Source organism: Mirounga angustirostris, unplaced genomic scaffold (assembly GCF_029215605.1).
Source record: "Mirounga angustirostris isolate CCGP_5_RB_7025 unplaced genomic scaffold, mMirAng1.0.hap1 SCAF_9, whole genome shotgun sequence".
Classification (NCBI taxonomy): domain Eukaryota; kingdom Metazoa; phylum Chordata; class Mammalia; order Carnivora; family Phocidae; genus Mirounga; species Mirounga angustirostris.
The window spans coordinates 118,189,811-118,205,372 of NW_026991717.1; the positions used below are offsets into that span (position 1 = coordinate 118,189,811).

General features: G+C 48.9%; 1 protein-coding gene across 2 annotated transcripts in view; it reads left to right on the plus strand.

The window, feature by feature from the left end:
* Positions 1 to 13,608: 13,608 nt before the first annotated feature.
* Positions 13,609 to 15,562, plus strand: part of FLVCR2 (FLVCR choline and putative heme transporter 2) — a 54,158-nt gene continuing 52,204 nt past the window's right edge. For both annotated transcript variants that reach the window (XM_064571396.1, XM_064571397.1), the window contains exon 1: positions 13,609 to 14,802. In XM_064571396.1, coding sequence (XP_064427466.1) covers positions 13,993 to 14,802 — 810 coding nt within the window. In that variant the 5' untranslated portion in view covers positions 13,609 to 13,992. The remainder of the gene's footprint in view (positions 14,803 to 15,562) is intronic.

A 15,562-nucleotide genomic window follows, 5' to 3' on the forward strand; every position in this document is an offset into this window, starting at 1 on the left:
CAGACAGCTAGGGACTAAGGATGGAGAGGTGAAGAAAACAGACCTGTCCCTACCTCCACAGAGCCTATAGTCTGGTGGCGGAAATAGAGACCAAAGAACTAATTATACTAATTCATGAACGACAATGGTGATAAGTACTATGGAAGAGAAGCACAGAGAACTAGGAATACATACATCAAGGACATGACCTATTCCTTGGAGGAGAGGAGGTCTGGGAAGTCTGCCTAAGAAAGTGAGATTTCAACTGAACGCTGAGCAGTGAATAATGTCAAGAAGATGAAGAGGTGAAGAAGTGTGTTCTTAGGTAGAGGGAACAGCACATACTCAGTGTGATACTGAGCAGCCATCTCTTGGTTTGAGGTGTCCAAATACTGGAGAGATAACTCTACCTCTTCCTAACTTTCCTGACTCTAGAAGTCCTGGTGCTGAGTAACATTTCCACAGAGAGATGCCCCATTTTTCACAGTTGGGAACATGGCCTGCCCAGTCCACCTGTCAGCACATCCATGCTTCTCACCCTGGGGCAGACACTTCTGTTTCTCTCCTTCATCCTCCACCAAAGTCTCCTAACTGTCCCCTGATTCTAGCCTCACTCCCCTCTCTGCTCCCCACCCTGCAGTCAGAGTGATCCCTTTACAATGCAAATCAACTACATCACCCCTCTGCTTAAAACCTTGGAGCTTCTTACCTCAATCTAAGCTCAAGCCCTCACCAGAGCCCATAAGACCCAACTAGATCTGGGCCCCATCTACCTGTCTGACCTCTTCTCTTCTCCCCATACTCTCCTTACTGCAACTGCTGTACCTTGAACATAGCAAGTGTGTTCCTTGCTATTTCTGTGTCCGGGGCACCCTTGGCTCTAGATATCCATGTGGCTTGTTTCCTCACTTAAGCTCAAATGTCACCTTAGAGAGGCCTCCCCTAACCACCACCTCACTCTCCATCTTGCTATCTTTCATGATATTGTCAGCTGTTTATCCATTGCTATCTTCTCCTTGGGACTGTAAACTTTCAAAGGTTCAGGAACTTGTAGTGTGTTCACCATTGTATCTCCTGTGCTTACACCAGTGCCGGACCTGTATTCTGGGCTCAACCATGTTTGTTGAATGAATAAATGAGCAAATGGATATCCCCACCCCCAAGCCACCTTTCATCCCTGCTTCCTCCCAACCTCTCACTAACTTTAGCAAAGAGAAAAAAGGGAATGCTTGATGTCAAGGCCCCACTGATTTCCTTCTGATGTCCCGAACTCTGGACACACTGGCCAGAAACTTTCTTTGGATAGCCTTGGACATGGGAAGGATATGTCGGCTTCCAAAATGATTGAGTGTCCGGGATTCAGAGGGTAACAAGCTCCTTGAAGGTACTTGGGTCCACGCACAGAGGGGGGACTGAGTCCTGGCTCATGTGCCACAGTGGCTATGGGGGATGGAAACAGGTTATATCAGTAGTTTTGTATTGTGGTTACCTGATCTGCAGACAGAGCAAGGCCATGCCCACAGATAAAATTAGGTGACACACAGCCGTTGTCATTGCGTGAGTCTGGTAGCTGTTTTCCATCTGAGTTTATGCCCGTTCCTCTAACTCAGTATTTCCCAGACTTGAGTTACTCACATACCACCACCATTTTTGCTGTCTCCATGAACCGTCTGTGCTGCTGGTGACCTCATTTTCTAAGGCAACTGACCCTTCTTACTTGAATACACATTTTTTTTAAAGATTTTATTTATTTATTTGACAGAGAAAGGGACAGCGAGAGAGGGAACACAAGCAGGGGGAGTGGGAGAGGGAGAAGCAGGCTTCCTGCCGAGCGGGGAGCCCGATGCGGGGCTCGATCCCAGGACCCTGGGATCATGACCTAAGCTGAAGGCAGAAGCTTAACCATCTGAGCCACCCAGGCGCCCCATTTAGCACTTTTTTATCTGAAAATTCTGTGAGCTAAGATCCCTCCTTTGTTTCACTTTTTTTTTTTTAAAGATTTTATTTATTTATTTATTTGACAGAGAGACACAGCGAGAGAGGGAACACAAGCAGGGGGAGTGGGAGAGGGAGAAGCAGGCCTCCCGCTGAGCGGGGAGCCCGATGCAGGGCTCGATCCCAGGACCCCAGGATCACGACCTGAGCCGAAGGCAGATGCTTAACGCCTGAGCCACCCAGGTGCCCCCAATACACATATTTTAAAAGGAAACTAGCAGATGAGGGAGACCAAAAGGAAAGGTGTGAGCAGCAGCGCAGATCCAGGCCCGGAGGAGAGCTGCCCCAGAGGGTAAGGGCAGACGCCATGGCCCCGGCAGGGCAGTGAAGGTGGGAGGGGGCTGGGCATGGGAGTCAGGTCCCGTCCCGGTCCCGATGGGTGGGCACAGGGGAGAAGAAAGGAGACTTCCAGGCCCTGGGAGTCTCATGGGCAAGAGGGAAAAAGGAGGCAGCGGCCCGGGACTGAGGGCCTGGGGTGGCTGTGAGCGGGAACTGATTCTGAGGTGCTGTTGGCGGGGGTGGGGGTTCGGTGAGGGGCAGGGGGGTGGAGCAGAGCCCTGAGGCTCAGGGCAGGGCTGAGGAAGGCATGGAGGCACGGGGGGAAGGGGACTGCAGGGAGTGTAGGTTGAGACAAAAGTAGGGTGTGGTTTAGAGAAGGGGGTGCTGAGGCATGGGGCACACTGAGAGTAGACCTGCAAGAGTGAAGGGGAGGAAGGCTGGGAGTGCAGAGGAGAAAGCTGAGGCGGAGGGGGTGTGAGGAGGGATCACAGGAACGTGAGCGAACTGGGCTTGAAGGGAAGGGCAGGGCGAGTTGTGTGCCCCCCCTCCCTTCCCAGGTGGGGCCCCAGGTAGGTGGGGCTGTCCTCCTGGGCCCGCACAGTGAGTGTATTGTCTCTCGCCATCCGGGATCCTCTCACATACACGGGAACACGAAGCCCTAGTCTAAAGGAGCGGTCCCCAGGACTCTGTGGGCCAGAAAGCTGGAAATGTGCTCTCCTGCTGGACAGACAAAAGAGCTCTTGGGAGCACGGGGGACTAAGCAGAACAACAGAGAATGAGAAATCAGGTGGAGCAGACCAGAAGGGTAAGTTGTCGTATGGAGATCTGTAACAGCAAGGAATACCAACTGCAAAGATTCCAAGCTGCATTTGGGTTCTAGAGTCCTCTGCAGAATCACACAGACTATCGTGCACAAGAAATTAAACGGGCACAGCCAGCCCTTGCATGTGATTGTGCTCCCGAGTCATTGCCCTGGCGAACATGACGGGGTCCTTAGTAAGAAAATGGGGATCCTTCCAAGCACCCAGGGTGTAGGGAACTAGGTACCTCACTTCTAAAGGTACGCGATTCTCAGGACATTTGAGTTAATGGTCATGGAAGACGCTGACTTTTTTTTTTTTTTAATTCCAATACAGTTAACATACAGTGTTATATTAGTTTCAGGTGTACAATATAGTGATTCAACAGTTCTGTACCTTGCTCAGTGCTCATCATGGTAACTGTACTCTTCATCCCCTTCACCTATTTCACCCATCTTCCCACCCACCTCCCCTCTGGTAACCATCAGTGTGTTCTCTATGGCTAAGAGTTTGGGTTTTCTCATAATATCTTTTTTTCCTTTGTTCGTTTGTTTTGTTTCTTAAATTCCACATATGAGTGAAATCAAATGGTATTTGTCTTTCTTTGACTGACTTATTTCACTTAGCATCGTACCCTCTAGATCCATCCATGTTGTTGCAAAAGGTAAGACTTCATTCCTTTTTATGGCTGAGTAATAGTCCATGATATATATATATATACATATATATATATATATGATCACCTCTTCTTTATCCATTCATCTATTGATGGACACTTGGGTTGCTTCCATAATTTGGCTATTGTAAATGATGCTGCGGTAAACACAGGAGTGCATGTATCTTTTCCAATTGGAGTTCTCATATTCTTTGGGTAAATATGCAGTAGTGAAATTAGTGGATTGTATGATAATTTTATTTTTGATTTTTTGAGGAGCCTCCATACTGTTTTCCAGAGTGGCTGCACCAGCTTGCATTCCCACCAACCCTGCATAAGGGTTCCCTTACCTCCACATCCTTGCCAACACCTGTTGTTGTGTTTTTGAGGTTAGCCATTCTGACAGGTGTGAGGTGGTATCTCATTGTGGTTTTGATTTGTATTTCCCTGGTGATGAGTGATGTCGAGCATCTTTTCATGTGTCTGTTGGCCATCTGTGTGTCTTCTTTGGAAGAAAATGTCTATTCATGTCTTCTGCCCATTTTTAAATTGGATTATTTGTGGTTTTGGTGTTGAGTTGTATAAATTCTTTGTCTATTTTGGATACTAACCTGTTATCGGGTATGTCTTTTGTAAGTATCTTCTCCCATTCAGTAGGCTGTCTGGCACTGATCATTTTATCTGTTTGGTTAATTGCTGCTCTCTTTCTGGAAACTGTCCCTCCTCCATTCCAATATAGCCCTGTTGGGAGCTGCCCCCCCAGTCATGGTTGGTGGGTCTAGGATTGGGTATCTGGGGGTTTGTATTTAGGACAAAAAAATCAGGGCAGCCTCTCTCAGGCAGCTAGGCTGTTAAGAGGTGAAACTCCAGTGTGGAGAAAACTAGTCTTTAGGAAGAGGGAAAAAGAAAGCTGACATTTAGGATGCTATGGACTGTTTGTGTTCCCCCAGTTTCATATTTGAAACATAACCCCCAGTGTAATGGTATTAGGAGGTGGGGCCTTTAGGAGGTGGTTAGGTGAGGAAGGTGGAGCCCTCATGAATGGGTTCAGTGCCCTTCCAAAAGAGACCCCAGAGAGCTCCTCACCCCTTCCCCCATATGAGGTCATAGCAAGCAGATGCCGTCCGTGAACCAGGAAGGGAGCCCCACCAGATACCACATCTGCTGGCACCCGGACTCTGGGATCTATCAGCCTCTAGAACTGTGAGAAGTAAATTTCTGTCATTGACAAGGTATGTTTATTACAGCTGCCCAAATGCACCAAGACACAGGCAGAAATCGGGATGGAAGGAGCCCTGAGCACTTTGGATCTGGCAGCTCCCCAGGCTTCGGCCACACTCTGCCCTTTCTACCACTTGAGTGGTCAACTCCTCCATAGGTAAAGTCTGTGAGCAGCCCCCATGTTCTCGAAACACATGCTTTTTGAGCCTAAGCTGGTTCAAATTGGGCACTGACATAGCAATCAATACAACAATAAAAAGAAAAGGTTCTTGAAAAAATTGGGGTACCGTCAGCACTCTCGGTTGCCTCGTTTAAGACATAAGGAAGCACTTTCAAGACTACTTAGAGGGGCGCCTGGGTGGCTCAGTTGGTTAAGCGACTGCCTTCGGCTCAGGTCATGATCCTGGAGTCCCGGGATCGAGTCCCACATCGGGCTCCCTGCTCAGCAGGGGGTCTGCTTCTCCCTCTGCCCTCTTCCCTCTCGTGCTCTCTGTCTCTCATTCTCTCTCTCTCAAATAAATAAATAAAATCTTAAAAAAAAAAAAAAAAAGACTACTTACAGCTCAGGGCAGCTTACGGCACCACCGGCAGGGACTTCATACAACTCTTACTTCGGAAAACTTAAAGGGAATCCAGAAATCTGTGGGTTTCATTTTGGACTGGTTTCTTTCTGATTTTTCTATGTATTCACAGAATTGAGGTGAACCTGAGCCAAGCGTCCGCCCTCCTGTCCTGAGGGGGCATGATGCCAAAGAGTGAAAGATGAGAGGATGAATTCGGGACCCCTTACTTTCCATAAAACTTGATTGTTGGATTTTCATGAGCATTTATACTCAGAATTTAAAGCAGCTTCTCCAGCCTTTGATCTTGCAGGGGCTAAGGTAGCTGTAGGAAGGGGTGGGGGCCCAACAAAGGAAGAAGGACAGAGGAAGCGGCGGCAGGGGTGATGATACAATTTCGCTTCTCTCTCTGCAAAGTTTGCTGGGAAGCTCTTACCCTCCCTCCGGAGGGCATTCTCCTGATTCCTGCCTCTGCCCTCCACTCCTCCCATCCAATCCTGCCACTCTCAGTTTCCAAACCCCCTTCTCACCTGGGTGAGCACAACACCTGCTGAGAGGTCCCTCTGTCCCCAGGCTCACCCTCCACCCCAACTAGGTTCTCCCCAAAGCAGCCCGAGCAGCCAGCACTCTTCAAGTGACATGTCTGATAATGTCCCTTCATTGGCTTGAAACTTCTCGATGGCTCCTCTTTGCTCTTAGGACAAAATAAGAACCCTTAATAATGCCTGTACCATCTAGCTGCTGCCTCTCTCTCCGGTTGCCCTCACCCTCACTCTGCCCTAGCCACACCGATGTTCAACTCCTTCCTGCCTCAGGGCCTTTGCACATATTGTTCGCTCACCTAGAATGCCCTTCCCTCTTTCACCTGGTTAGTTTTCACTCTTTCTTAAGAGCTGGCTTAAGGTCTAGCCTGTCTGTCCTTCTTTATAAATTCTTTTCCATTCTTTAAAAATTTTTTTTATTATGTTATGTTAATCACCATACGTTACATCATTAGTTTTTGATGTAGTGTTCCATGAGCACTTGTCACAATTTTACTTATGCGTGTGTGAGAGTTTGATTGATGGTTGTCCTCCCCAATAAACCATTAGCTCCATGAGGGCAGGAAAGGATCTTGTCTATTTTACTCTCCAGAGGCTCCCCAACACTGGCCATAGGTCCTGACTGGGTCTTACCTGTCCCTCAAGGTCCCGGTCAAACATCTCTCTGAGAAGCCCTCTCTAGCTTCCTGCTTTGTCCATCCATGAGTCAACCCGAATCTTCACCATGCATTTACTGCGCCATCCTACAATGACTTGCTCACTAATCTGTCTCACCATTAGTTTGTGGACTCCCGGAGGGTAAGACCACTGTCTTTATTGTGTTTGATTTCCCTGACACCCAGCACAGTGGTTGGCCTGCTGGAGACGAATGTGTAAATGAATGAGTGACTACTGAAAGAGTTCCCAGGGCCTGGGGATTGTCTGCATACACTGAGGGACTTCACTAGATGATTCCGTCTATCCTTTCTCTAGCACTATGGTTTCAACATCACCTAACCCTGCCTGGTCAGCACCCCTCTTCTTTGTCACCCCATGTACCTTTAACTGTTGCCCTGGTAATCAACAAATCTCACTGCTACCACACTTCCTCTGTTTCATTATGCAAAGAAAGCCTCACACCTCTGGGCTTTCTATAGATTATGCAAAAAAAAATTTTTTAATATCTCCTTCCTCTTTGACTCATGTTTAGCAAGGGCTTTCTCATGTGTATGGAGGAACTTTGTTTTCTAATTATTAAGATATATTTAAAATCTATAAAAAGGTATAAAGAGCAACATAGTGAACACCATGAACACATCAAAACGTGGACAGTTGAGGAAGTACAATGTAACCCATGTCCACAGGCCTTTTCTTTAAGACAATGACTAATACCATTTGAGGTCTCTCGAGATACAGCCTTGTATACCCAGGGAACTGAAACATTCATTTCAAACTGTGTGTCCAGGACAGAGCCTGGCCCTGACAAGTCCAGGGAGAAGGCTTTCATTCTGTCCTCTCTTCTAAGGAGAATGGGTCTCCCCCTGCCTCTTTTAGGCATTGGCAGGCCCTGACCCCATTCCCTTCAAGGACAGACTCGGAGACTCTCTGAACCGAGAGGACCCTAGAGGGGAAGGAATCCAGAATCCCATGCCAAGGACTGCCCTCCTGGCTGTCCCACTGCCACTCTCTGTGGGAGCCCTCGGGAAAAAATAAATAAATAAAAGACAAAAACAAAGGAGGCATGAGCATTTGGGACAAGCCAGACATGTTTTCATTCATCTTGAGGCCATCTCAGAAGGCAGTTCAATCATGCCTTCACTTCCCTTCTCTGGGCCAGACATCAAGCGAGAGATTGGTGTTGAATATGAATAGGGCATGACAACTTGAGAAACTCGGGGCAAGGGGATGACTTAAAGAATGAAATAGACGTGTATGATAGAGTGTGACAGGTGTACGTGCAGGGTGTGGAAGAAGCCTCTGGATCATACTTGGGGCACTGGGAAAGGCTTCCTGGAGGCAGTGGCCCTTGACCGGTATCGTGAAGGCTGGCATGTGCAAGGCACAATGTGTGCAAGATGCTTGCGGGGAGCTGCAGGTGCTTCCATCTGCCTGAAGTGCAAAGTGGAGTGGGCGGGGATGGGAGATGTGGCCAGAGCAGCATCACAAAGGCTTCATGTGCTAAGCTGAGGACTGGGAACCTTCTGCAATCTAGGTGGCAGCTGGAGGAGTCAAGGCAGGGGCGAGGACTAAAGAGAACTGGAACTTTGTGGAGAGGTGCGGTGGTGAACTGGAAGGGTCAGACCAATAAGGAGTGGGTTGCAGGATCAGGATGAGGAGCCACGAGAAGCTGAACTAAGGTGGTGCCAAAGGGAAAGGAGGAAAGGGAAGGTGGTAAGGAGATGAGCAGCCTGCGGGCACTGAGAGTAGGGGCAGAGAGGGTTCCAGGTATTTCTCAAGGTACTTCTCTGGCTGACTGGGGTCTGGTGGAGCTATTTATTGACAGACAGAATTCCATGGGAGAAGTGGACCTTGGCATGATCTTTGGATGATGGGACAGAAGTGGGAGTCATAAGTGGATAAGATCCCCACAGAATCTACAAGTAAAAGTCACTGGAAGCAGAAGGAAGGTCAGGGAAGGGTCAAGCAAGACTAGGATATGGGTAATGGGGCCTCTGACCACACACACAGTTTTCTGAGGTGACACATGGCACAACTTTGGAGGATACAGCTCGGCTGAAGAAGCATCCCTGAGGTTCTAAGGTTGAGTCCTGGGTGTCCATTTTAGCACTAACATTATAAAATCCATGCTGGAACTGACCACACCCCTAGACATCACAGTGGGCCTCAGTGAAAAAATTCAATCTCCACTCAGTTTGATTCAATTTTTAAAGTGTAGAGTTTTTTTAAGCCAAATTTATACAAAGTTTAATAAATCAAATGGTCATGTATCAAAAATACCAGTTGCTTAACCTCCTTTCCTACTCCCCTGAGCCAATGACTTTTAACTTTTATTAGATGAATCTTTTGGTATTTACCTCCAGAGCTGTAAACCAGATGGTATGTTGATACTTTCTGATTTTGTCCATGTTAGGCATTATGTATTGACTTTCCAAAGATTTAGCTCTGTTTACCCCACCCTCTCCCCTACCACACACATGTGCTCACTTCCCATCCCCCCAATCTTCCAATAGAGTTATGTCATACTTGGTTATATCAACGTCCAGTCTTCACATTGTGATGACCGTGTGATTCACACCTGAGTCACTTAAGATAACCATGATTTTCCCCCCTTCCCTCCATAGCTTTTTATAGTCCACTGGAATTAATAATTGATCCCTCCCATTTATTTAGTTACATCTGTGATACTTTGTCACCAGTCCAAGCTCTAATTCCCCCCCCCCCAGTTGTGTAAACCCCCTCTCAAGAGTTTCACACACAATCCTATCAGTGTCAAGTGCTTCAATAAACCTTTTCTGGAGTTTTTTTGACTAGCTTCCATCTGAACAAGGTGCTTTTTGTGCCCGGTACGTGATGGTCCACCTGGGGTTTTCTTTTACCGTGATTTCGGTGATTCCGGTTGCCTGCCTCTTGTGTTGGAGTTCCCATTTCTTGGATCTAACATCTTACTCTCTAGGCTTCCTCCCTTGTTTTGGTGGAGCGCATCCTTTAGCAGCTTCCTGAGAGAGAGGATGAGGCACTACCTTTTTTGGGAAACTCTGCATTTCTGAAAATGTTTGATTCTCTTGTCATACTTGTTTTCTTTTGGTCATTTGGGTATAGAATTCTAGGCAGGAAACAATTTTCCTTCAGAAGGCATTATTCCCCTGACTTCAGGTTTCCAGGTTGGATGATAACTCTGATGACATTCCATGCCTGCTTTTTTGGAAAGTGTTTTATGAAACCTGTTTTTTAATCTCTGAAAACCTCTCGGAGCTCTGTTTTGTCCCAGTTTTCTGAAATGTCATGGTAAAGTAAAATTCAACTCTATTCTACCAACAAGTATTGAGAGCATGTGCTGTATGGCGTATCCTACCAAATTCTCCAAGGTACACAAAGATATACACAAGTCCTTAAGGACCTGGAAATGTATGGGAGTATGAGAGATAAGGGAAAATAGTTTGGTGAGGATGCGCTATAACACATATAAGATTTGTAAGAGGCACATTTCCACAAATTCCAAGTGTCGGTATTTTTTAAGAGGAACTGATCCAGAATCTCACTCTGATTCATTCATTAGCAATTTAGCCTTCCTACGCACTCAACAAATTCCATGCCTCACACATCTGCAGCCGCTGCTTATCAGGTGGGACATTGTGACTTCGAGTCAGGCTTTTATTGCCAGGAGTAGTTATTAGCCTCTAGAGGGCAGACTTTGCTACTATTCCGCTGAAGGCCCGGAAAGCTGGAGTTCCATGCAGAGGGTCCCTCAAGCTCCCTGGGGAATCAGTCGGGATAGAACAAGGAACCAGGGCCCCCTTTCAGGAAGCAATCTCTAAAATGTATTTCTCCTTCCCCTTCAAGGTGTACCTATAGATAGGACATATCTATCTATCGATAGATATATGTAACACATAGTAAGCTGCTCAGTAAATGTTTTCTCAATGGATGAACACAGAATATTTCTCTTTATGTAATATCTACCCAACATTTATATAGCTGTCCATCCCTGGAGGGAATCAGCCAAGAGACAGCGCTACTGTGGTGGCTCCCAGATTATTATTACTGAAAACAATTTTGCAGATATTTTTAATCCTCATTTTATAGACCAGAAACTGAAGGATAGAGAGGTTAGTAAACTGAATCCAGACCTCACGTTAGATCCTTAGCTCCGACTCACTCTACCACAAAAGGCAACCCCAAATATCACTGGAATGGCAGGTTAGACCACTTGGGATTCGTCATCAAACTGAAGCATTTGTTACCCCAGAGGAGCACGCAGTGGGGGAGAGGAGGTGTGGTGGGTGGAGGGGAGCTCACAGAACCATACTGTTGCTTGTTTTGATGCTAAGTAGCTGTGGGGCTCTGACTTACAGGCTCCAACTCTCTGGGCCTCAGTTTCCATATCTGTAAGATGCAGTTAAGAATACATTATAAACGGGAACCTGGCTGACTCAGTCAGTAGAGCATCTGATCTTGATCTTGAGTTCAAGCCCCACACTGGGTGTAGAGATTACTTTAAAAAATTAATAAATTTCTTTCTTAACCAATTGAGCCACTCAGGCGCCCAATAAATTTCTTTCTTTTTTTTTTTTTTTAAGATTTTATTCATTTATTTGAGAGAGAGAGAGAGAGAGAGCACATGAGAGGGGGGAGGGTCAGAGGGAGAAGCAGACTCTTGATCCCGGGACTCCAGGATCATGACCTGAGCTGAAGGCAGTCACTTAACCAACTGAGCCACCCAGGCGCCCTTCTTTCTTTCTTTTAAAAAAGAATACATTGTGAAGAGTTGGAGAGAGGTCCATGATGATCTAGGAATAAGAAGCAGTGGGAGGTCTTAGAAGGCCTTCCAAGAGAATGGAGGTTCTGTGCTCCTTGGAGAATGATGGGAAACACTGCTGGAATTTTGAGAATGGGGACTGTTAAATTAGTGTAGAGATTCTTCGTGGGTATGAGTTTTCTCTCCAAACATTCCATTATAATCCAAGGCCCCATAATTTATGCCAAAAAGTGGATGTTTCCAGTGTTCCTCCCCCTGGGAACCAGGGGCTCAGGCCCCACAGGGGTGCTCAAACTTGGCTCCCTGCTGAGATCACCTGGGCAGATTTTTTTTTTTTAAGATTTTATTTATTTATTTGACAGAGAGAGATACAGCAAGAGAAGGAACACAGGCAGGGGGAGTGGGCGAGGGAGAAGCAGGCTCAGAGCCCGATCCCAGGACCCCGGATCATGACCCAGGACCCCGGGATCATGACCCAAGCTGAAGGCAGACGCCTAACAACTGAGCCACCCAGGTGCCCCACCTGGGGAGCTTAAATGTGCAGATGCCAGGGGTCCACTCTTAATGAACCTGATTTGGGGTGTGGCCGAGGTACTGAGAATGTTGAGTTCCCCACGTGATTCTAATGTTCAACCCATGAGAACCACTGCCCGGGGCTTTAAATTCATTTTTTGTTTGAAAATTTCAAAAGAAAACAAAAGGAAAGCAGTGGCACCCACTGGCTCTCAAACTTTTATGTGCAAACAAGCAGGTCACCTGGAGATCTTCTAAAATATAGCCTCTAATTCAGGAGGTCCAGCTGGGCTAGGCTTCTGCCCTTGTAACGAGCTCCCAGGGGCATGCCCACACTGCTGTTCCCAGATGCATTTGAGCAGCTAGGCTGTAGCTTGAATGAATACAGACTTGCCAGGGAACCATGGCTCTTCAAGCCAATTGGGATCTTAAGAAGTCACTTTACTTTTTGAGCCTTAGTCTTCTGATCTTAAATGCAGGCAAGCCATAGTAACTACATCATAGAGTTCTTGTGATGCTTTAATGACATAATGTAGTAAACATGTTTGGCACGATACAACAAATGTTAGCCTTTGAATTATTAGGATAGCCAACACTCCTGGAACGCTTACCATCTGCCAGGACTTTCAAAGCACTTTCATGTCCTACATCATTCAAGCTTTCAAAACGACACTGTGAGGTGGGTACTTATGATTTCACCATCCCTATTTTATGGATGAAGAAACCGAGGCAGAGAGGTGGAGTATCGTAATTTATATCATACACCTGGGAGTAGCTAGGCTGGAGTTTGCACCCAGGGAGAATCTCGGCTCTTTATCCCTCTCTGGGGCTGAAATGGACGCTGCGAACAGGCATTTCTGCCCTGCAGGCCTGACACTCCGGAGGCGATGACTTGAGGGATTACCCTCTGTAATGGGCTGGGATCAACAGGTGGCAGCCCAGGGCTACTTAAAGGCCACATAGCGCTGGGTATTCCATCCCACAACGCCGCCACTAAAGACTCTCCAAACTCCCAGAGGCTGCCCTCCACCCGCAGGTGCTCGCCTAGGAAGCTGCGCAGAGACCGACAGGAAAGAAGAGGCCTGCCTCACAGGTTCACATCTGAGTTCCCCATTAAATGACCACGTCCGCAGGCAAAGCAACAAGCAAAACGAGTTTCCTGCAATTCCCGTTTACTCGAGGAGCGCAACCAGACCGAGAAATCTACAAATCTCTTTATACCGAAAGTTCAGCAAGGATCTGGGAGCTCAGCCAATTGGTAAAAAGTCGGGAAGCCCTCCTGGATTTCCCCAGAGCACTCCGGAAGCGCCGGGCATCGGTGCCCACGCGCAGGGGATGGGGACCCGCACCGAGGAGACGCTAGCTGTGGGATTACCTCGGCAGAGCTTCGGGGATTTTTTTTCCTGCGGGGTCCCCTGGGAGAGGCAAATGAATCTGAGGGGCGGTGCGGCGGGTGGGGGTTAACCCGGCGGTTTCCATGGCACCCGGGGCGTGGGGGAGGAATGCACCCCGCAAGCTGTGGCGAAACAACTGCGCAGCGGGACCAGCCCGGCTCGAGAAGGCGGGAGGGAAGGGGGGAGCAGGAGGGTGGGGGAAGCCCGGCTGGACGGGGGTGGGGCGGTCACGTGCGCCCGAGGGGGCGGGGCCCCAAGCCACCCCGGAGCGGAACCGAGTCCCACCTAGAGGCTCCGTGCCAGGCGCGAACTTTTCTCCCGGACCGAGGGACTGAACTTGGCCTGAACCCCTGGGGAGGACTCAAGGCACCCGTAGCCAGCACCGGGCTGGGGTGCTGCGGCCGGCCTGGGGGACAGCGGTCGGTGGCAAAAGACACCAAGGAAAAGTGGGAACAGAAGCTTGGGGGTGAGTGAAGGGAGTTCGGCTCGCAGTTTTTACGCAGGCTCGGGTCTCCGTGTCTTCTGGGGTGGGCCTGGGCAAGTGCCCTGTCAGCTCTAAGGGAGCAGCCGAGGCCACTGTCCCTTAAGACTGCCGGGGTCCTCAGCACCTGTCTCGGGCTCCAGGAGAGGCTGTGGTCATGGTGAATGAAGAGCCCAACCAACAGGAGCACGATGGCAGCCCTGCGCAGGAGCCTGCCCTGCGCGCGGATCCCAGCGCCTCGGATCCCAGCGCCTCGGCCCACGCCAGCGTCTCCACTCACCCCAGCGTCTCCACTCACCCCAGCGTCTCCATTCACCCCAGCGTGTCGGCCCACCCGAGCGTGTCGCCCCACCCCAGCGTCTCCATTCACCCCAGCGTGTCGGCCCACCCGAGCGTGTCGGCCCACCCCAGCGTCTCCATTCACCCCAGCGTGTCGGCCCACTCAAGCAGTTCTGCCCACCCCAGAACCTTGGCCCAGCCCGGTGGCTTGGCCTACCCCAGTAGCTCGTGCCCCGAGGACAGTAGCGTGATCAAGGTGAGCAAGCGTCGCTGGGTGGTGGTCCTGCTGTTCAGCTGCTACTCCATGTGCAATGCCTTCCAGTGGATCCAGTACGGCTCCATCAATAACATCTTCATGAACTTCTACGGGGTCAGTGCCTTTGCCATCGACTGGCTGTCCATGTGTTACATGCTGACCTACATCCCTCTCATCCTGCCCGTGGCCTGGTTGCTGGAGAAATTCGGCCTGCGCACCATCGCCCTCACTGGCTCTGCTCTCAACTGCCTGGGGGCCTGGGTGAAGTTGGGGAGCCTGAAGCCACATCTCTTCCCAGTCACCGTCCTAGGCCAGATCATCTGCTCTGTGGCCCAGGTCTTCATCCTGGGCATGCCCTCCCGCATTGCTTCTGTCTGGTTCGGGGCTAATGAGGTCTCAACGGCCTGCTCCATAGCTGTCTTTGGCAATCAGGTGGGTCAAGGAGTTGGCGGGTGTTCAGAGGAATGGGCATCATATCATTGTGAAGCTCACTGTGTTGGGTTGTACCTGAGGGCACCTAAGTGTGTGGGAGCCTGTGGTTTTCTGACCTCAGCAGTGTTTGTGACCCTGGGGGACTTCATGGCTGGGCGGGAGTGAGGGATTGTGACTGGATGGCTCTGTAAGAGAAGGTTAGGGGAACAGAAGGAGACCTTTTCCTTCACCGACAGTTTCTCCTCCCCTAGCAGAAAGCATGCTTCTGGAATGTCCTCGGGTTTATGATCTCCTTCCTGACCCCGTCAGTCTGATATAGGAAAGACGTTATTAGGGTTCGAAGCCAACGGCCAAGAAAGAATTCTTGAGACGTCTTTGGTGCAAAAAGGTGATTTTATGAAAGCCCGGGGACAGGACCCGTAGGTAGAAGGAGCTGCAATGGGGTCATGAGGAGTGGCCCGTTATATACTTTCAAGTTAGGAGGGGGTTAGGGGTAGCGTTAAGTCACTAAAGAATTTTGGAAGCAAGGTTTCCAGGACCTTGAGAGGGCTAGCTACTGTTGGGAAAAGGTCATTTATTACTGTTTAATAAAACCTTAGTCATGAGACCCCTCAGGTGTATATCAGTGGGCCATATGCTTGGGGAATGATTGCCAACATGTATCTTGGGGGGGGGTTAGAGATAAAGGAAGTTTCCAAAGGAATTTTTATACGTTAAAGTAGACTTACAGGATCCTGGGGGAAGGGGGGGGTCAGACTAG